Here is a 21951-nt window from a genome sequence, read left to right on the forward strand (position 1 = left end):
ATGAATGGATCTCTTTTCACACACAGAGTTTGATATTCTAATTCCAATAGTGGAAAGCAATATTTTACATAGCCTTTTTAAATACCATAACAATTTTGGCATAATAGAGCCAGCATGATTGGCTGAAAGTGTGCTGAAGTAGTTCCTTTATTACTATTGTCTGGTGGAACTTTTATATGGGCGTATTTTTTTTTTTTAATTAGAAAGGCTACAAATAACTTAATATTGAGTTTGGAAAAATTGTTTTTTAAATATTGGAAAAAGTGTATCGACCTCTACATGTCAAATCAAATTAATTCATTGAAAATATATTTTTTCAATTAAAGTTATTCAATAAAACAAACGTAACCTTTTCAATACAGAAATGATTGAATTAAATGTCTGAATGATGCTTGAACTAATCATCTTTCTGAAGGCACTGATAAACTTCCATTCTCGTGCCCATTGCATCAGTATGTGATGAGGTGACAAGAGCGACCAAAACTTTCTTAACGTGTACCTCGATCTGAGCAGTGTGACAGGCATAAAAATGAAGAGCGTCGTCCTTCTCGATGTCGGAGTCCATGTTGGATCCTGCTCCTAAACACGACTCTGGTCTCAGACTCTGCTGAAGGATCTTATTGTGCCTTGCAAGCTGCAGAAAATGAATCAACTCAGATGATCGATGGTGGAGAGGTCTATTTATACACAAAAGCAAGCAAAGATATCATAACAAACGTGAGATAATTAATAAAGAATTAATTAAAGCCAGAGGTCACCATTATAATGTTGCTTTTAAACACCTCAAATAGAAACAAAACAATCCATACACGCCTTCCTCTCATAAATCATTTATATATTGATTATGACACATCCATACCTGATGGGCTAAGATATAAATATTGTGTCCAACGTCTTTAGAATTGATCTGGTCCCCGGTACTGTCCCCTTCCTCTTCACTCTCAAGACCCTGATTATAAGCTTCTTTCATCACGTCCACCTGAGGCACAGGGTAAAGGATTTAGATGCTTCGGATACGATTTGGAGTAAATTAAATGAGGAAGTGTTTTAACCAGTTCATTTGGTCTCATCTTGTAAAGAATCTTCTCTGCGTTCTCGCTGTCATGGCGACTTTCCATGATGGCCAGCAGCAGCTTGGATGCATTATTCTGAAAACATGTCGAGAAGAAACGGGCGTGTTGGCAAAAATAGATTTTATCCCCAGAGTTTCACATCTTCAGACTCTCACCTTGAGCTGCATCACCAGGTCCAGTCGATGTTTCCCCAGAGGATTGATCTGGTTGACGATCAGCGCGATGATGATGTCGATACCGTTCGACTCATGCTTGGCTATAGACGTCTAGGAAAATAAAACAAGTTCCAATAACTCTTCATCTGTTATCAGTGTATCTTTACAACATCAGGAGCTATAGATCTGAATTTCTCAAAGAACAAATCATTATATATATATATTATATATAATAAACCACTAATATTAAATAAAAAACAAAACATTTTATGTATTAATGGCTTACTTCATTTTGAATTTATTTATATTTAACTTAATCAATTTAATCAATTTAATTTATTTCAGTAATTTTAAATTCACAGGGAAATATTTATGCCCCAATTATTAAAATAATTCAAGATAAATCTCAATAATTATATAAGTAATATAAGTAAGTAATATTTATTTATATAGCGCTTTTCGAGACCAGGGTCACAAAGCGCTTTAACAATCAAAACAATACTCAAAACAGTACATACTTCAAAGATCAAGATAATACCGAGAACAACAGCAAAGTTATGTACCACACTAGCATTGTAGCATTAGCGTAAAGCTAATTGGATGGCTAGCTTTCTGTACAAAGCTAGCATTGTAGCCTTAGCCTAATGCTAAACAGATAGTGTGAGAACAAGAACCAACGGAACACTTAAGCCCTCACCTGGTTTTCATGGCAGGGACCCTGGCAGTACTCTGTAATGGTCTCCAAAGTTTGCCGCACCAGGTCCACATTGTTCTCATTGATATAAAGTCCCAGCAGACCGAGCCCGCCAGTGGTGCTCCCACAGATACAGTCCAAGAACTGAAGTGTCTCACACACCAGGTTGTAATTGGTCTTGTTGTTCTGGTTGCGCAGAAAGTTCTAGATGGAGAACAAAAATACATTTGAACAGGTGCCGGCGCTGAAAAGTCGGGAACATCGAATAAGTGTGATCACCTGCAGCTCTGAGTTGTGGTTCTCACAGAGAAGCTGGAGGTAACGTAAGATGGGTTTCATGATGGTGATTGTGGGACTCATCTGAGTTTCCTCTGTGACCTCCTCACACCCGATGCCTTCGTAGTTCTGACCCAGCCCGTCCAGATCTGGATCCAGCTCTTTTCTGAAGGCACAGAAGGCCTTCGATGTCGCCGACGAAGCCTCCTTCAGCTGACCGCGCATCTCCTCCTTCATCAACAGTCCACATTCCTGTCCTGATCACACAGACATCACTCTTGAAATTCACGTTTGCCCTCCAAAGCAAAAATCACAGTGCTGTTGTCAGAACCACTACTCGAGAGGAAAGTCTTTTTCTTTCTTTAGTAGCCTGGTAACTTAAATAAGGAGCCAATTATGATACAATACCCTTTTGATAAGCGTGCCATGTGGAGGTCACATGGTCTTAACATGTGACCACAGCCTGCTCGGAGATCAGAGACAGATCATTTTGGATTTATCCTCCACTATTGTTCCGACCAAACTAGAGACCACACACGCTGTTCAAGATTTATGTGTCATATCTGAGCCTATTGTGCTGCAGCATGTGGCATTCTCGGCAGACGTTGGTCACAACTTTCACCCTGTATGGCCTCCGTGATGTTATTTGGAGTCCAACAGTGTATGATATTACTTTATTATTTAACTTTGCTTAGTATTATTGACAACAAAACAAAAACTTTTTATATTACTAGTTTTGTCAGATATTCTTCACAATCAACTATTAAAATGTTATTGTTAGTTTCATTTAAACAAACATGTTAATTATATATATATATATATATATATATATATATATATATATATTTTCTCATTCATTCATTCATTCATTTTCTCTTCCACTTCCCTTGTGGGGGTCTCAGGGGGCTGAAGCCCATCACAGCTACATCAGGCGAGAGGTGGAGGACACCCTGGACTGGACGCTGGTCTATTCTTTTTATAATTTTCTATTTTAATTTTCTTTTATTGTTTTAATCTAATTGCTTATTATTCTCTTTTTTTAACAATCCCTCCAGCTGTTTTCTTTGTTTGACACGTGATTGCTATCCTTAAAGTTTCATCTAAAAAAATGTTTAAAATAAAATAAAAAAACATTAGTTTAAGATCTATATTTTTATCTCATACATGTCAAACTCAATCTCCATGAATCTTATGTGACTGGTGGAATTGTTGTTCCTATTATTGTAGATTAATGTTGATGTTGCTATTTTGACCTCTAAAGATCTCTTTTAGATGATGGATCTCAACATTTAAACAGAGACTTCCAATAACAGAAAAATGTATGTTTTATTAAAGGAATTTGATAGAGTGAGTGAGATCATTAAAATGGATAAAGCCTCTAAGGATGAGAGAAAATATCAAAATCAGACTCATACTTCCTGTTATTGTTAAGTAATATAAACATTTTGTTCGGAAAAATGTACATAAAGATTATGTGTAATTGGGTTTGACATTTCTGCTAAACGAACATTGACCTTATTTTTATTTCTCCTCTTAAATGTTGAGTTCTTTTTATAACTCATTCATGCATCATTCAAATGATCCAGTGTGTATATGAACATAGGATTCATGTTTGTATTTTTGTTGTTCATTTGGTGCAAGCCAGCGACGACGTACCCTTCCTGAACCTGACGCTGCTGCCGTCTGTGTCCTCGTCCCTCTTTCTGCTGCCGACCTCAAACATGTTGACCGACACTGTGGCTCTGATTTCCTGTTGAGCCAGACGCATGCGGTCATAGAAGACCTTGAAGAACCTCTCGGACTTCTTCTGCTTGAACAGTTGGTTGTAAAAGGAATTCTGGGTAGAGGAGAAGACGGAGAGGTTGAAGCAGACGATTACATTTTTAATCATTCATTCATTCATAGTTGGTAACTGGTGGTCTACCAGTGGTTATAGACTTATTTTCATGGCTGCGTCCATCTCATCCGTCCTCACCTGTATCTGTGTGTTTCCTCCCTGCAGCAGGGCGATACCCAGCAGGATGCTCTCTTCAAACACCCTGTCGTTCTTGGTGCTGACGATGAGATCAATCACCAGTTCTGACGCTCCGACATTATCCAGCAGACACTGGATCTCCCACAAGCTGCTCCCAGGCTTGTCAGACTCCAGCGTGAGAGAACCACCTGAACAACGTTGACAGATAAACAACCATTTTGAACTAAAGAATCTGCAGCGGCGACAAAGACAGACACATCAGTGCCAGCGGTGGTTGCTAGTGGGGTTGTCGTAGTGTGTACCTGCGGGTGAGACACTTCCGCTCGTGTGTTCGGATTTGGAGAGTTTTTGGTTTCCAAAGTAGCGTGTCAGAAGAATCTTTCTCAGCTCGTTTCCCTGCAGTGAAGCAAAATGAAAATAATTAAATATTTTAAAATGTAGAATACGCCCATGAAAGCTTATCAAAAGTGTGGACGTCTTATCAAATATATACTGCGACCAATACGGCGGCGTGATCGCTGGCATAAAACCATCCAATCAACCCTAACAAGACTCCGCAGTTTTCATCTGCCACATAATTGGAAGTATCGTTGTCTTCTCATGAGTGAACGACGAGCACCAGAATGACAATAGTTCCGTTAGCAGAAGCATGAGGTCACATGACAGTTGACAAGTTGGACGACGCATGCCATCAAAGCTAGAGATTATAACAATAGATTACAATAATCAAATTATAGGAAAAGATTAATGTGCAAGTTTGAGTTCATATGACTCTCTAACATTCACAAACAGTGAATATAAACATTCATATATATTTTTAAAACAAGACGAAAAACAAATCAATACTAGAAAAGCAAGATTAACAATATAGAAAAGTAAAGAATGATGCTGGAGATGGCAATTAGAAACTGAATTCCCTGCTGTAAAGTAGTAAAAAAGTATTTTAAAAATATTTGAATTCTAGTCACTGTGGTCATAAGAAGGTACATTTAAACACAATATTTGAGTCAAAAGTGTATATTTAAGTTGAAAGAGCTTGAATGGCCTGAATTTGTCACATTTGTAAACAAGTTTTTGAAACCGATGGAAGGAAAGGAGCACGGAGAAAATAATCTTTCCGGTTATGTAATCGGTGTATGATTGACAGGTTAGGTGGCTGAGATTGTGCTTATCACCTTATTTTTAAACAGGAATGACAGGACACAATGACGGATGTGTGATATGGGCGGCCGCAAATGTAAACAGTACTTATGAAGAGTTAACATTCATTGTACAATTTGACATAAATATCTGTCTGGGATAGAATTTATGAGTCAGACAATCTTTTTTTATTTCAACTCCCTTTTTGGCAAACAGACAACTTGTTCCCATTTCTTCAGAAAAATGTATATATATATATATTTTGAATTGATTATTAAAGGTAGGGTAGGTGATGTTGAAGAACTCAATCCAAAAGTCTAACCTGCTTTCTTCAGACTCTCCCCTAAAACCAACCTCTGCAAGTAAATTGGCAAAGAACAGATTCCTGGGTGTGACAAGTAATACATATATCACCATCCAAACATTTTGATTGGTGGGTTAAAATGACTGGATGATCATTTTACGGAATTACACTTTCCACAAGTGACAATATATATTTTTATTATTATTTTATTATTGTTTTTAATTGGGTTTTAAAGTTAAAATGTTTATAAAAATGTACCTTATTTTCCTACGGTAACTTTAATTTTCTTCCGTTTCTTTTCTTTCTCTAAGTGGTCATTTAAAAAATGAAACAAACAAATACACCCAAGTAAACAGGGAAATAAATCGTTATACTTTGACAAAAACAAAAAAAAGGATTTTTGCATATATTACATTAAAATAAACATTGTAAAAAGGTAAAGAACTTTTTTTTTTCTTTTGATTTCATTTTATGGGACGGAATATTTTCCAAGAAATTAAGTCTGAAAACAAAAACTTTAACCTCATAAATAGTCTTATGTTAATTAACACATTTCCTCATAATGTCCTTCACGTTTTCTTTTTACAGAAACACTGTGAAGTAACAATATTCTCACAAATAGGGATAAAATGACATTTAATTTAAATGTTAAATATAATGACAATTCTACATTACAAGGAACAGCTTACTATGCTATATGTAGAGAATTGTTTTCTTCTTTTGCCTTTAACAGGTTAATAATGACAAATACATTCTTTAATCCCAATGTCAGATTAATTTGATTTAAAAGTTATAGTTTTGTATGAGTTGAAGCTAAGATCTACATCTGTTTGACTGTTCAATCTGAAGTCTCATGACAAACACGAGATCAAAATCAAGTATTGAAAATTAAAAAAAAAATGTAAGTGGGACACTTCAACTCAGCGTTACGACTAAGCAGTTTGAGTGGTGAACCTGGAACCCACCTGCCCCCACACCGCCCTCAAAAGACCTGTGTGTCACTCGGTGGTTCGGCTCATCTGCAGTCAGCAGAGACACCTGTCTACCTGCACTGTCTGGCTCAACCGACACACACACACAAGCTGACACCTTCAACAACACATACTATGTAAGTCAAGGAAGAGCCTCTAAAATTCATGGAACACATAGAAAGTATTCCAGCCTTTGTTCAGCGATTTCCATCCTTATTGAAGTTTGGGAAAACTAGCACCAGGGTTGGTGATACTGACCACACACCTCGTGAGTGATGCAGTCTGCAGAGAGAGGGTGTGGAAGGGATGGTGGGGGGGGGGGGGGATGATGGCGGCAGAGTCAGCCCGGTCTGACTCATCTGCTCGCTGCTGCATTGACGAGAAAAGTCAAGTGATGCAAGAGCCGAGAGAGGTGAGATAGAAATAGAGGTAGAAGAACTTGCAGAAGTAATCTTAAAGGGGGGGGAGCAGGAGGTTGGGGGGTTGGTTGGCTCAGCCCCGACGAACAAACAAAACTAGCGTGCAGCACACAGCGGAGTTTGTTTTAAAATGTGCGCCGGCACGACACACTGCGGCTCCGGTGTCCAGGCTGAGGGATAAGCTATTCTGTCCCTGACTCCTCACTTTCCCCTCCCTCCACCCCTGCAGCTCTGCTGTCTGCAGATCCTCGCGCTGCTTAAGTGAAGCAAACAGTGCAGGACAAAGACATCATGCACCCTTTCAGGTGTTCTCAGGTGGAGCGAGGAGTGAATCATGAAACTTCTGTTTTCCAATAACTTTTTTCCCCATGTCAATCAAATACCATTTGTTATTGAAATAATAAGGTCCATGAAGACTGAGCAAATATCTGCAGCTTCCAATGAAATACAAGGTCTTTTTGCAACAACAAAGTACATCACTCTTTGAGTCGACCTTCGGATCAAGGACTTTAAAAATAATTTTAGACCACATAGCCTGTGCTCATGTTTCAGTGACTAAACTAAAAGTAGGAAGTAATACTGTATGGTAAAACAGATCAAATAAATATCACTACTTTCACACTTTAAGCAGCACAATGCAACATTTTGACATTAACTTTTTTGACAATATTGAGATTTTTCTTTTAATCACTAATAACTCATACAGCAGAACTTTCTAGCTTCCTTCTATTTTAACACTTTTGCAATGCAACTTTTCCTGCTTTACAGAAGAGACGGCGGTTTCATTCATTTCAATCGTGGCTGAAGTAAAATGAAGTAAGAGCAAAACTTCTCTTTTGTAAAAAAAAAAAACTTTGGCGAGGTGGGGGGGGGGTCTTCAGTTTTCAAGACAGTCTACAATGTTACAAACACACTGTTTTAAGAGAAAGGAGGAGCCATTAACAATGTTTACTCTCTAACAGTGCGGATTTAAGCCAAGTTTGACTTGAAGAAGAATTTAAGTTAAGGATTTACTTCATACTTGCTCAAGAAAGTCGGGATGAAGCTAGCTATACCAGAGAATGAAAAGATTCCAATCAGAAATATATATATACATATTTTATGTTTAATGAATCAGTTGCATTTAGGTGAACAAACTACTCAAGGTGTAACTGTCCTACCATGACTTTTGTTATCTTATTGACTACACTTGTGTCATGGATCATATACATGTGATCGAGCTGAGAAAGATAAATTAGGTTTATTGAACAATAGATAATGTCAACATCTTGATGATAATCGTTATGTTTCTACATACAATTTGTTAAAAATACTGTTGTGTTGCTCAATTAGCACACTTGTTAGACGCACACATGCACATCACATGTCTTGATTCACAATGTTTACGACAGTCATACAGCATGAAACACTCTCCCTGCAGGCAAACTAGCAAAAAAGCCAAACTGATTAGAGCTACATGTGAGTTCAATTGGAGTCTGGTGGGACAAACATTTGACCGCAAGTAAACAAGTTCTCAGTAACAAAAAAGCAAAGGGGACACATGTGATTTCCAACATTATGTGCTTGTTTGTGTTGCTGCAGCAGCTTCTTGACCTAGTCATGGTTTTACTAACAGACGTAAGGCAGGAAAGTGCAAAACTCAATGAGAACAAAATCAACTCAAGTTGCTGTAATTAAACTTCCCGCAATACCCGAGACTATTTTTAGCAAACGCGCAGGAAATGACAACACGTAATAACGTTGGCATTTCTGAGCGGGACCAAAAGAGTGTTTGATGTGCCACCTCACACCACCTCCGAAGTGAACAGTCAGATGAGTGTGACCATCTTAATAATACACCACGTCGACTAGGAACACATTTCTATTCACTGAGAAGTTTTTTTTTTTTTTTTAAATCTGAAATCATCCACCATCTGTTCTTCCACACAAAGCTGGTACAGTAACACTCATCACTCATTAAGAATCTTCAGCATCATAAGAGATTGTTCAACATGGTGGTGAGGAAACAAAACGAAAGTTAAACCATAAGCCGGGTAGAACCAAAGTTAACCAATAAACAATTGGAAACAAATGAAATTCCAAGATGTGATTGATCACAGATAACATCCAGTCTCACTGTTGGAGGTTCACACTCATGTCTCAACCTCGCTTGTAGAAGAAACGGGAATCAGGATCTCTGAATCCGAGGAGCTCAGTTTTAGAGGGAAATCATTGTGACTCTACCCATAACACAGATTTATGGAAGCGAAATAAGTAAAGCAAAGGCATGTCATGGTTGCTTTAGTTGTGAACTAACTTGCAGGACGACTTATATGACTTAGAAAGGCTGGATTTAGCTCGCGGACCACAAGTTTGACGCATGATTAAGTTGATTTTAATCCAACCACCTTGTAAATATTCTTCTAAATTGACCTATTGACCCTTCAAGATGTGTTGTATCCTTTGGGCTTAATTGAGTTTAGAGGTCATATCATAATGGGAAAAGTAGTAGACCAGTAATACTGGAAGTGTACTTCGTTTCCAGGATGAGGATCTTTGCCTGTGAAGGGCAATTACATTTCATAAAAGACCATGTTATCTCCTGCGACAGTTGTAAGGGAAAGAAAGAAGAGTGTAGAAATATATGATGTTGATCCTTTATTATGTTTTTGCATGTGAATTACATCAATAAACATATATTAATGCCTTATTGGATTTTACTGGATATTTTAAATTTAAATGTAAATCTCTATATATATCCATTTATAGATATATATACTGTATATATATTTAGACACACAATGAATTATTCAGTAGTCAACTCATTAGAAGTCTTCTTTAAACCTCCATGTGACAAGCATCGGATGGAGAGCACACACAAAACAACATGTCACCATGGACACCCAAACATAACGCACACAAACACCCTAATAGATCACATGACGAACATGGGATGAGGACAAAGAGGTAGAATTTACAAAACTCTTAACTTGTGCCTACTCGGCAAAAGCCTAAAACTAGCTAAAGGTCGCGCCTGCCACACGTCTGGTGACCCCAGAATGCTAAGCCTCGTTCCACCTGAAGGCTGACCGTCGAGGAAAACCCTGCAGGATGAGCTCACAGACAGCGGGTCACGGCATACACGGGGATTGTGTGTGTGTGTGTGAAGCGTGCATGTGATGAGCTTAGTAGAAGAGAGTGGTAATCTGTAAATCTGCTTTGCTACAGGCAAGTAGTGACAATCTTGGACGTGTAGGAGACAATGACGTTATTGAGCGTCACCTGGAAACGTGTTTATGAGGTGCTGAGGTTTAGTAGAGATAAACATATAAACAACAAGATGAACATGTATTGTTTTAATGTTAATTTAGTTAACAGATTATGTATTTTAGTAGTATTTTTGGTGTTTTAAAACTTTTAAAAGTACTTATCTAAAGCTGTAATTTTACTTTTACTACTACTTTTGTTTGAATTTAATAAATAAATCTCAAATGATAAACGATGTCACATCACGGTATATACCTTTATATACATTTAATTTACAGATAAAACATTTTGCCATTTGAACATGGCGTCAAGATCATGAAGAAAAAAAAATCATGATTTCTCCTTAACAAACATAACAGTTATTAGCCAAATAAAGAGCTTTATTTGGTAAGTAGTTTCCAGTGAAAGTTGTAAATGACATCTGTAGCTTAGGTCACAGAAGAAATTAAACACAATACTTTCTAAAAGATTAAGATACCATGAGTCATTTTTTCTCTGAGCATTTCATTTTTGAAAGTTTATGGAAAAAAAACAACTAAGAAACTAAAACATCTAGAATGAAGGTTGTATTTTGCTTTTTTTTGATTACACAAGAGAGCATCAACACCTGCTTTACAAAAAAGTAACAATATTTATGTACTTTATAGGTTTTTTGGCGATTAAGTAAAGAAAACAAAATCCTGTATCTATAGTTTAACATAATAGCAAAAGTAATTAGATTTAATTAAATGAAACAATAATAATGATGATAATAATAATGAAATATATATATATACACAATACAATCAACAAGATATATAACATACATATAACATCATACATAACTTGCGCTTTTTTATACACACAAAAAACTACCGTTTACATAGTGAAGAATTGAATTCAATTTAAGAAAACCCATTAAAGGAAAACCTCCCATCTATCTATTTAAACTATGCTTCCCATACATTAAAAAAAATCTTGTGGACTCTCATTCTTCTTTCAACCAGGTTGGTACTGATGGTCAGTGAGAAAAGACTTAAGTGTGAGTAAATAAAGTCTTAAAATTAAGTGAAACATATTCAGAACAATAATACTATTACTTCAGTTAAATTAATTACTTCTCTAGCCACCTGTTAATTCAACAACTCATTTAAAAAAACAAGACTCCTTTCACAACGTCTGTTTTGGATGTTCCTGGATGGAGTGAACGTAACCAACAGACAACGGCACCAAGTTTTGATGTGGTGCGTCACTCTGTGCTCGGTGTTCCAAGATGACCCAGACTAGAACTCAGCCAGGCCTGGGTGTGACCGGCGAACAGATAAATAAAGACGGGCAGCAGAACGTGAACGACCGACACGACAGCGTGCAGGGAGAGAGAGGTGATGAGTAGACAGTGGAGAGAGAGAGAGAGAGAGAGGGAGGGAGAGAGGGAGGAAGAACATGGTGTTCCACGTGACGCTGGCTCAGCCACTGCAGGCTGTTACGTAAGCGCACCCCCTGCCCTGTCTCCTCACGGACCTACAGACTGCTTCCCTCCAATCCCTCTCCTGGTAGCCGCTGCCCACTTTTTTTTTTTTTCTCTTTTCCACTCACATGGCTCCTCACATGGCTTCCTCTCCCTCTCTTCCTGCTAAGTCTCCTCTCGTTGCTCTCTCCCTCTCTCCCTCTCTCACCCACTCATTGCTCCCCGGGGGAGCCACCAACCTCCTCGCTTACACTGTCACTATCTCTCTCTCATTACTCCCATCCATCAGTCGCCTCCCTCTGTAGTTAGTCTGCAGCTCCACGCACAGGGCAGCCAGGAAACGACAGAGAGGGCACAAACACACCAACACACACCTACACACGCTGACATTTCTTAAATCATTACCGCACTGTCTGGCTTCTCAGACGCACAATCGACGCCTTTTTTAAAGTCCCGCTTTTTTTTTTACCACCTTCGCTCTCCGGCTCTGATCTTCTTCCACAACAGTTGAATCATTCGCCAAAAGCAAAAGCCAAAGGAACTCTGTGCACTTTTGTTGTCAAATGAAGTGAATGAAAGATCGGTTTACAGAAACCAAAACTATATTTAAAGAGGGTTTACTGGAGATGAAATCTTGTTTTTTTCATAACCGCACCCACTCTGCTGTGATTGGGGGAAGCATCAAGATTCGTCACCGCGCGTCGTCAATCCCAGAAGTCGTGATTACAGTTGGCTGGTAGAAGAGTGAAGATCATTATTAATATCATAATGGAATTCTCTCTTGTAACCTCTCCTCCCAAGATTTCAAAACCTGGTCATGATGCGAGACTTCAACATTTAAAACATGCGAGTGAGTCAGTAAAGTTGGGTTTTCACATTATTTACCCTTTAAAATAAACTGACTCAGTCCAAGGGCTGGATAGATGGATATATTATCATGGGACTATTGAGGTGATGCCATGGATATACAAACTCAACTGCTGCACGGATAGAGTTCATGTAAAAACTACAATTTCATATTTGGTCAAATTCAAGAAAGTGTTTTTGTTAAGATTTAATGGACATGTTTTTGTCTTTCCTGAAGACACAGGAGAACCCAAGTTCTACTGAACTCTGTTTTTGCAGCAAACAAACTAAAGGAGCTCTAAAAAATAAACTTGAACTTTTGTTCTATTATCAGCGTGTAGTCAAATCTGCAAGAAAAAAACTAAATCCGATTCTTAATCGAGATGTCAGATGGTTTTAAATTAACACATTAAAAACGTTTTATTCAGATGATAGTTTTGGTTTATTTTAAAGCTTCTCTTGCTGCTTCTGTTATCATTTGATTAATTATAACTAAATAATTATAACTTGATATTTACATTGTTTTCATCTATTCGAGTGCTTTATAAAATAACAATCTTAAGAAAGTAAATAAATTAAAAAAATTCTGCCAAGGTTCTGCTCCATAGTATTTATAATTGAATACCAGCCATTACTAGTAAATATGTTTTCAATCGGGTGTGACTGACGATGAGTGCATTCACTCACTCATAACTACGGAAGATTTACACACATTTAACCTTGAAATCTTTTATCCCTTTGTAAAATGTTTTTTCTCAAAAAAAAATAAATAAATAAAAAGTGTTACTTAATAAGTGGTTCTTCCTTTTTCTTGTCAGTTTTCTCAACGTGTACGATGCAAAGAACATCCAAACACCAGGTTAGTTAGTTGGACTTCACCAGTCCCACAATTGTTTACACAACGATGCACATAAAGTCGATGTCACCACAAACAACTGGTTTCATCTACTCTCCGAAACTCAAAGAGGAGGAGACAAAGCTCCTCACACCTCCTCCAACCGCTGCAGTATTGATTTGTTTGTTCAGTGCTTCCATCCATCCTCCTCCTCCTCCTCCTCCTCCTCCCTTCTGTTCTCTCTCCCTTGGCTGGAACATGTCCTCAAGTGCCTCCCTACCTTATGTAACACCGACAGGCCCACAGCATACTGATGAAGGAGTGTCTGGGCTCCGGGCCGACAGACCTCTGACAAAACAAGGACTCGACGCGACTGCTAGAAACTGCTCGGCTGGGATGTTTTTTTTTTAAATGACACTAAATGCACCACATAACTTAAACCAACTGTTGTTTTTCTTTTCTTACAAATCCGTGTGTAGACAATGTTGACCTTGATTTATTTCCGTCAGAAAAAAAGGCATAAGTAACAATGGAAGATGTGATGTATGGTTTGATTGTTGTCCCTCAACAGTTGAGAGTGAAGAAAAGAACCACTCACAGAATCCTGGAAGCTCTCCTTCTTGTCCAGCATCTGTCTGAGCGTCTGCAGAATCTTGATACACAGCTTCTCCTCTTTGTCCATCAGCTTCTGCGTGTGCTTTATCAGCCTGAGGAAAACACACGCAAGGTCATCTGGAGGCCGATCAGTTTCATGATTGTGTGAAAGTAAATATTCACACAAAGGTGATTTCAGTTTATTACAAGCAGGGAAACAGCGCTCCTACAGGCTGAAGTTAGAATTACATCTTAGTTACTGATTATTTGGGAAAGAAATAAATGATGTTTTCAGCAAAACAATTGAGCTCAAACATTTGTAAAGACATTTCAAATGATGTATGGTAGAAAAATAAAATAAAATCACAATCAGTGGAGAACAGGTGGATTCCATAAGAGGCCACATTATGTACTGAAACTTTTGTGTGGGGCTTAAGTCAGACAAAAGTCTTGAGACGGACAGATCGAAGAAAAAAAAACCTTTAGATGATCGAAATACTTCAGTAAGAAGGAACAACATAGAAGGTTTGGAGGTATATTTGTTTCTTTAATATAAAAAAAGAACCATTTTGAATCCAATTAAAAAAAAACAACCCAAAATGTTTTTCACTTGAGTCGCAAAACAGATTAAAATATATTTTTGGGATTTAATTCAGACACAAATGTGTTAACCATAATATGGCCCAAACACATAAAACTGAACTGTTGAATTGCTTTGCTCTGATGTTGCCCCCGGCCAGACATTTGTCTACATAGCATCGATTAATTAGTCTTTTTGCAACAGAGCGAGTAAAGAGAAAATCAAAAGTGTGTCCAGGCTTCATCTTACTTTGACATGAACGCTCCGCTCTCGCAGCGTAAGCGAGCTGCCTCCGGAAACAGCAGCTCTGGACTGTGCAGCACATCCACCAGCACAGAAAATTCGGACTGAACTTTTGGACTGTACTGCTCCTCCAGATGGGACACAACACCCTGCACACACACACACACACACACACACCAAACAGAGAGAGACAAACCTTGACAAACTGTTCTCTTAACATTTTTTATGTTGTTGTTGTTGTGTACCTGGAGTTTTTCAATAATATATTTGTAGTCCGGGCCCCCCAGCGGCTCCTTGCGGGGCCGGGTCCGAGCTGTTATCCTCCAGTCCTTGGCTGCCCGCTGCACCATGTTGGTGTGAACCTTCAGAGACAGAGTGTTGACCTGACTGTCCAGGTCCACTGGGATGGCAATAGCTCGAGCTTTAGCTGCAGGAAGGACAACAAAAAAAATCAATTTTTACTGAACCTTTAATAAAAATGTTTGTTTGACAAATATCTTTCATTTCTTTTATTTGAAGTCAGTTTTTAATCATTGATGAAGCTAGGTAACATATAAGCATCTTATTGTGCACTATAAGGACGTTAAAGTGTTTTAAGATAAGAAGAGGAACAGAGATTATTGACACAATAATACAGAGACTTCCATTAAAAGAAAAACTATAAACTTTAAGTAAATCCAGCCCATTTGCATGGAAGTATATCAGTGCCATCCGAATAGAAGAATTCATTAATTTCTATATTAAAAGGTTGAATTGTTTTTATTTGAGTTTTATTCAGTCATTTGTATATTGAAAGCAGAATTAATTAATATAAATTAGTAAAAGAAAGCTTATATTTTTAGCATGGATGATACTTTTTTTTTTTACACATAGTTTGATATTTGAAGTCCAATAATTCAAAAATAAATTTTCTAAATTTAATATTCCCTTCGCTTGTCTTCTATTAAATTCAATACAAAAAAGTTGCTATACAAGTGCCAGCCGACAATAAAAAAAGCACCGAACTTTCAGCCAATAGAAGGTCACGTGCCAGTCGAATAATTAGGTTAAAAACCCGGAGGAACCATTTTCACTTGCGTCCTCAGGAGCTCAAAACTATCTGAGCATTTATGATCAAGAGACTGGGATGACTTTCTGACATTCCAGTTTTCCTTTGGCGCACCAAGAGGATGAACACTTCTCCACATGGGATTTGGACTTGCATCCTGCAGACAGAGAGCGATTCATCTTCTCCCCGCTGAGTTGTGGCACTTACCCACATCAGCCAGTGTTTTGATGCAGTTCTCAATGTTTGCCTTCTGAGCCGACACAACCCAGTTGCAGTTGTAGAGGCGGAATGAAGACTGGAGCAGCTTGATGAAGACGGACTGGTTGTTCTGCGAGGGAGAGGAGTTTCATAAATTGATGCGAGCAGCATGACAGGTGAGGAATGTGAGATGGTGAATTGGGAGTTTGGGCAGATGCGTCTAGCTGATTGATAGGAAGTCAGAAAAATATCAAGTTAGTCCCAGATTTATTTTTTCAATTTAAAAATGAACTGGACCAAACTACTTCCTGTGGAAAAAAAAGTGGAAACAAATATTTCTGAAGTAATAATCTGATCAGGAATTCATAAATTTGTCTGAAATCTTCACAGTGGGAAGGTTAAATATTTGTCTACTGCTGATATAAGATTATAGAAGCTAAATAAAATTAATACAAGCGGTCAGTGCTAGCATAACGACCATCTAGGCTGAAAGTTCAATAGCACATGCAGGGATAACCTCATGTAACAACAACACGTAGATTTGAAGATGTTGATCACGACCATCATTTTGAATATGAACCTCCGAACATATTCGTTCTACCTGCAAGTTGGAGTGATTGACAGAGAAGGGTGAGCTGAAGAAGCCTTTGACGATGGCCATCACCGTCTCCGTCACGTACTTCTCCAGAGCCAGGTCAGCGTGGTTACGATCTGTGGTGGAGTTGCAAACCTGCCGAAGAAGAAACATATTCCAGTGGCTAAGTTTAGACGATAATGCTAACATACTAACTAGTACAGACAACATGTTGTGACGATGATGTATGGACATGTATAAATAATTTAAACTGCAGAAAATGTGGAATTTAAATTAATATAAATGGAATATATATTGAAATAACTTTTGTTGAAAATAAGTGATACTTATTTGAGCTGGAGAAGATAGTGTGGTTATGCTTACATAATAACTAAAACACAAACATGTGGAATTTAAATAAATGTATATAAAATATATATATTATAAAAAAATTATTAAATTTAATAATCTATTGAAAATAAATTATACAGTTTGTTGCCGACAGTTACATTGACCATGTATAGATACTGTTGTTGTGCTAACACGCTAATTAGAACAAACAACATGTGATAACAGGGCTAAAAAGTTTCAGCGAATGACAAGAGTGAGATTTGAGGAGGAGGCTGACGATTTAACTATTCATTTGTCTAAAAATCTATGTTTAATTGTTATGATATTTTTGGGTTAAAATTCTACATTTTCTAGAAGAGATCTTTGGCAGTCATTGATCGTACTTTGGGATCATTATTGATGTGTAGCATCAAAAACCAGTCATCTTTGACAATTACATGTACGAGTCACAGCTAAAATATTTGAATCGATTTCTTCAAGATTCCACATTCAAATGAATGTGAAATTGTATTATTTGATTATTATTCTATCTAGCTTCTGATTGTTTAAGTTATTGGCTAGATTTACACTAAAATGACCAAAGTTTATTATCCATTAAGAAAATGAATATATAGTATTCAACGGGTAAATATAAGTGTGAGAAATGTCAAGTGTGATGGTGAGAATGGGTCGAATTCATGACTGTCACACTCAAAGCGTGAGACATGTAGAATTGAAATCTTTATATATGGATTTATCTTTTAATAACTTCTATTGCAAATAAGTGACACATCTTGGAGCCAGTCTGTGTTGCTGACACTTACAGTGGCCATGTCCACTAGAAAGTTCTCAAACAGCTTCCAAATATGGCTGGAGGTGTAGATTTCTTTCATTTCCACTTCAGTGTCCACATAGCAGTGGTTCACAAAGTTGACGTAGGCGGTTTTGACCTGCAGGTGGGAAGCAACAGACCACAGTTGACATGTGTCGCTCTCGTGCTGATGTGTGCCAGCGCGAGCGCATCGTCACCTCAGGAACGCAGTTGACATCCGTGACAACTTTGACAATGTCATCCAGCGGCAGCAGAGAGTTACACTTCAGCTCGGTGTAGACGTTCTTGCCCTCCGTGCAGGCGGCCAGGAGCTCCACCAGCATGTTGTGGTACGCAAGAGCGCCGTCCTCGTCCGCGCGCTCGCGCTCCGAGCCCATCATCTGCAGCAGGATGGGGAACGAGGACCGGTCGTTGTAAAAGATGAGGACGTCCTCTCCTCCATTCACCAGCTGAGGGAAGACATATATATTCTGTTGAATATCGCTTTAAAATGATATAAGACTACTATTATATTTTTACTTTTTATTTGATGGCTGCAAAATTGTTTAAAACATGCATGAGTGAGTGTCCCTTCAACATATGGATGATATTCATTTTCTTTTTGTAATTACACTTTAAATCAAAAAAAGTATTCAGCTTTAGAATAATAAAATATTTAACTTTAAATTCCACAGAAAAAAGAAGGATAAAACTTATTTTGTTTGTTAAAGAACAAGTAACAAATTGCCAAAAATACACAATATCTACATTTTCTCAATAATGATCAAGTTTAAATTTTAAAAATAAAATCAATATGTTTAAATATTTATTAACTTAAAAGCACTTTTGTAGGTTGCATAGGTACTGTGTGCAACATGAAAAGCAATCAGATTGTCCTCATTTAAAATGAAATTTACATTTTCCCTTTTTTTATCATTAGTGTTCAAATTAAGCAAAGATTTCACCACTAAGTGGTGATAGCTCTAGAACTCCATTAATAAGAATACTCGTATGATTAATTTATTGAAATAAAGCCTACCTGTTTATAACTTTAACTTTAATCTTTTAGGTAATCTGACAAGTGTAGCAACCCACAAAATAACTTTTTTTTGTGGGTTTGAGCGCGATTGACGCTCACAGGAGACATCTAGAAATCTGACTGAAATAAAATCGCTTCCGGCTTATTTCCTTACTTTTATTCCCTCTCAGTGAACTCGGTCCTACAGCTGCATTACTGAATTTTCGATGTCATCATGCATGCATGTTCACTTATCATCATAGTAACGTACTGACAGTTGTACTTGTTAGGATCATTCAAATGATCAAATCCTGTCAACAGTGTTTTTTGTCAATAAAAGGTTACTTAAGCTTGTTTCTTTATCTGTTGCTCTTGTATTGTAAAGTTTTCATGATGGTTTCTGTCCTGCATTTCATTGCTCTGTGCTCTATTAAAAACACATTTTAAATATATTTCAAGAAAGTGCTGCAGTGACATTGACAGGAGACAAATTGATCAGTTTTAAAATAGGATGAAATAAAAGTATAACTAAATGGAAAGTATGTAAAGTAACACTAATTACCTCTGTCATGACTTTATCTTGACATTTCTTCACGTACTTCCCGTCTGCTTTCACGACGGTCTGCAGGAACCTGAGGTAGGGAACGTGGCGCCCGTGGGTCTCGATGCAGTGTACGAAATGATGGACCACCCGGTCACTGATCTCGTTGCAGAGCAGGTAGTTATTCATGAATATGTGACGCATGGTCTCGGCCTCCAGCAGCTGGAAGACACAACGAGTTCTCACAACAACACAATGATGCAGCGAAGGTTTCTTTGTTCAGTCAAAAGCGTCAATAAAGTTGATGCTTCTCACATGTGACTGTGAGTGACGGTCTTACCCCGGGAGTGAGGAAGAGGTTCAAGTGTTTGTGTAGTAGAATCTGGTTCTGATCGTTGGACCTGCAGAAGTTCTGCAGGAACGTATGCGCCAAAGTCATCACCTCGTTCATCTTCTCATCAGTCTGTGAAAACACAGAACACAAACTATGACGCTTCAGTCGCTCCACAGCCAGGGTGAAAAGAGATGTGGGTCAACCTTCTCGTAGGGGATCTGCAGCAAGTCCAGAACCACTGTGTGAGCCCCCATGTTCTTTAGAAGCCTCTGCTTCTGTGCTCGACTCTTTTTATTCTGGTGACAGAGTTTGCAGAGCCGCTGGAGGATCTGCACAACACACACAAGTACACTTCAGATAAAAGCTTCATCATGACAACACACAGAGGTTGATGTGTTTCTGACCTCTTTCACTATATTGTAGTTGTTTGCTTTGTTGCTGTCAATCTGGGGTTTAATGTCTCCGTCCTGGACCGGGCTCAACACCACTTCCTATAGAAATGAAAAGTAAAGATTTAACCCGTATATTTAAACTTTAAATGTTTGATCATGTTATACTGTTATAGAAATAAATCCCCAAATCTCTTCAAATAAATGTTTAACAAACTTAAGGCAACAAAGAAATAGATCAATGTATAGCAAAGCATGCTGGGAGTGTCCTGATGTGGACATCGGATAACACATTAGCTTTAAAAAAATTAAAATACACATATCTGTCTTATTTTTATTTAGTTTGTTTTCTATCAAAGTCAATTATTGCAGCAGTTTCTAAAAACTATAAATTCTTTAGTTTATCTGCCTGTGATCAGTGGAGAACACAAAGTCTGTGTTTCTTTGTATAACAAGCTTTTGTTAATCCCATCAAGGCCGCAGTGATTTTTCTCTGACAGATTTTTTATTCTGACATTTAAAAAAGATAACTCCAATACTCTTTTCAATTCTATGAGTAAAAAAAAAAGAATTGCATTTGTCACTAAATGTTGACTCACTTCAATATTCTGATCCTTGACTTGCCGTCCATTCAGGTCTTCACTGTACCCTCCAATCTTTTCCACCCACAGCTCAGATTTCTCAACAGTGAGGCGAAGCTGGTCCAGGTCGGTCTTGATCTGCTTGTAGTTCTCCACATCCTGCTCCGACACCAGGAGCTGGACCTGGGAATTAGATTTGGCCATGCTATGACTTTGCTTTAAGACACATTTGCATCAAGTATGTGTTAACTCTCTGGATGTAACTGTATCAGTGCCATCAGAATATTGAATGTTTTAATCTCCAATTAGTCTTAATCTAGATTTATTATAGAATAATTGAATTGAATTATTTGTATATTAAAGGGTTAATCTAAATCAATAATAATAAATGAAATTGATCAAAATGAATGTCTCATATTCTAATTCCCATTATTCAAGAATACATTATCTAAATTAAAATGTTTTGTTTTTATCATTTAAATTCTGTATATAATGTATGCTATTAATAGTGCCGTGATGATTGGCTCAAAAACAAATCCAGCCTTTCAATACAAGCACTTAATTCCATTATTTAAAAAAGCATTTAATTAAATGTATAAATCCAGATAAATAAATAAACGCTATGACCAACACTACAACTCATTTAAGGCACTTTTATCCTTGTGGTTTATCATTAATGAGCTATAGTTTGATTTAAAAGACGACTGTAGGAATGACAATCTACATGTGAAATAATAACTGCGTTTCTACTTCACCTCATGCAAATTCAAAGATGTTGTCCTCCAAAAAAAAGATCTTCTTTTTTAATAAGTCTCATTCCTCTTTCTCCTAGCGATGCTGATTCTCATAACTGATGCATCAGACTCTTCAGTCAGAGCTGGATCGTTCAGATCCTCAACCTCAAATCCAAACTGCCTCTGTATCCTCCTGGCTATAGATCTATATGAGCCGCTGGTTAATAGTCAGACTTGCTAGCTAGAGTTTCCATAAAAAAAGTCTCCTGAAGTTAACCGATGAAGGTGACTGAGGGAACAGAACCAACCAGAACAAGGGTAGAGAGAAGCAGTGATGCGTCATTCAATCAGCATATTGACGAGAAGATAATAGAGTTTTATTTTAAGCCATCTAACGAAGGCCGCATCATTGTCAGGAGCAGTGAATACCTGTTTGAAGGCCTGCAGCACCTCTGCTCTCTGGCTGAAGTGTTTAAAGATGAGCTGGAGCGAGCCAGACACCAGAGGGGGGTAGTCTTGCATGATGAGGTGGATCAGAACCCTTAAAAAAGTCCGACCCCCCTCGTCGTCCAGCTCCACAGCACTGAGCTCCGAG

General features: G+C 37.8%; 1 protein-coding gene across 2 annotated transcripts in view; it reads right to left on the reverse strand.

The window, feature by feature from the left end:
• itpr2 (inositol 1,4,5-trisphosphate receptor, type 2) overlaps positions 1–21951 on the reverse strand; it is a 60116-nt gene that overhangs the window by 15620 nt on the left and 22545 nt on the right. For both annotated transcript variants that reach the window (XM_087797244.1, XM_087797243.1), the window contains exons 25-46: positions 21786–21951; positions 20641–20805; positions 20057–20143; positions 19856–19981; positions 19659–19781; positions 19340–19540; positions 17978–18229; positions 17773–17898; positions 16646–16774; positions 16054–16174; positions 15044–15225; positions 14805–14947; positions 13980–14088; positions 4476–4569; positions 4174–4361; positions 3855–4035; positions 2202–2455; positions 1926–2126; positions 1229–1339; positions 1053–1148; positions 860–979; positions 500–634 (exon numbers count right to left, since the gene is read on the reverse strand). In XM_087797244.1, coding sequence (XP_087653370.1) covers positions 500–634; positions 860–979; positions 1053–1148; positions 1229–1339; positions 1926–2126; positions 2202–2455; positions 3855–4035; positions 4174–4361; positions 4476–4569; positions 13980–14088; positions 14805–14947; positions 15044–15225; positions 16054–16174; positions 16646–16774; positions 17773–17898; positions 17978–18229; positions 19340–19540; positions 19659–19781; positions 19856–19981; positions 20057–20143; positions 20641–20805; positions 21786–21951 — 3310 coding nt within the window. The remainder of the gene's footprint in view (positions 1–499; positions 635–859; positions 980–1052; positions 1149–1228; positions 1340–1925; positions 2127–2201; positions 2456–3854; positions 4036–4173; positions 4362–4475; positions 4570–13979; positions 14089–14804; positions 14948–15043; positions 15226–16053; positions 16175–16645; positions 16775–17772; positions 17899–17977; positions 18230–19339; positions 19541–19658; positions 19782–19855; positions 19982–20056; positions 20144–20640; positions 20806–21785) is intronic.

The sequence above is a fragment of the Callionymus lyra genome, chromosome 8 (assembly GCF_982586985.1).
Source record: "Callionymus lyra chromosome 8, fCalLyr1.hap1.1, whole genome shotgun sequence".
Taxonomy (NCBI): domain Eukaryota; kingdom Metazoa; phylum Chordata; class Actinopteri; order Syngnathiformes; family Callionymidae; genus Callionymus; species Callionymus lyra.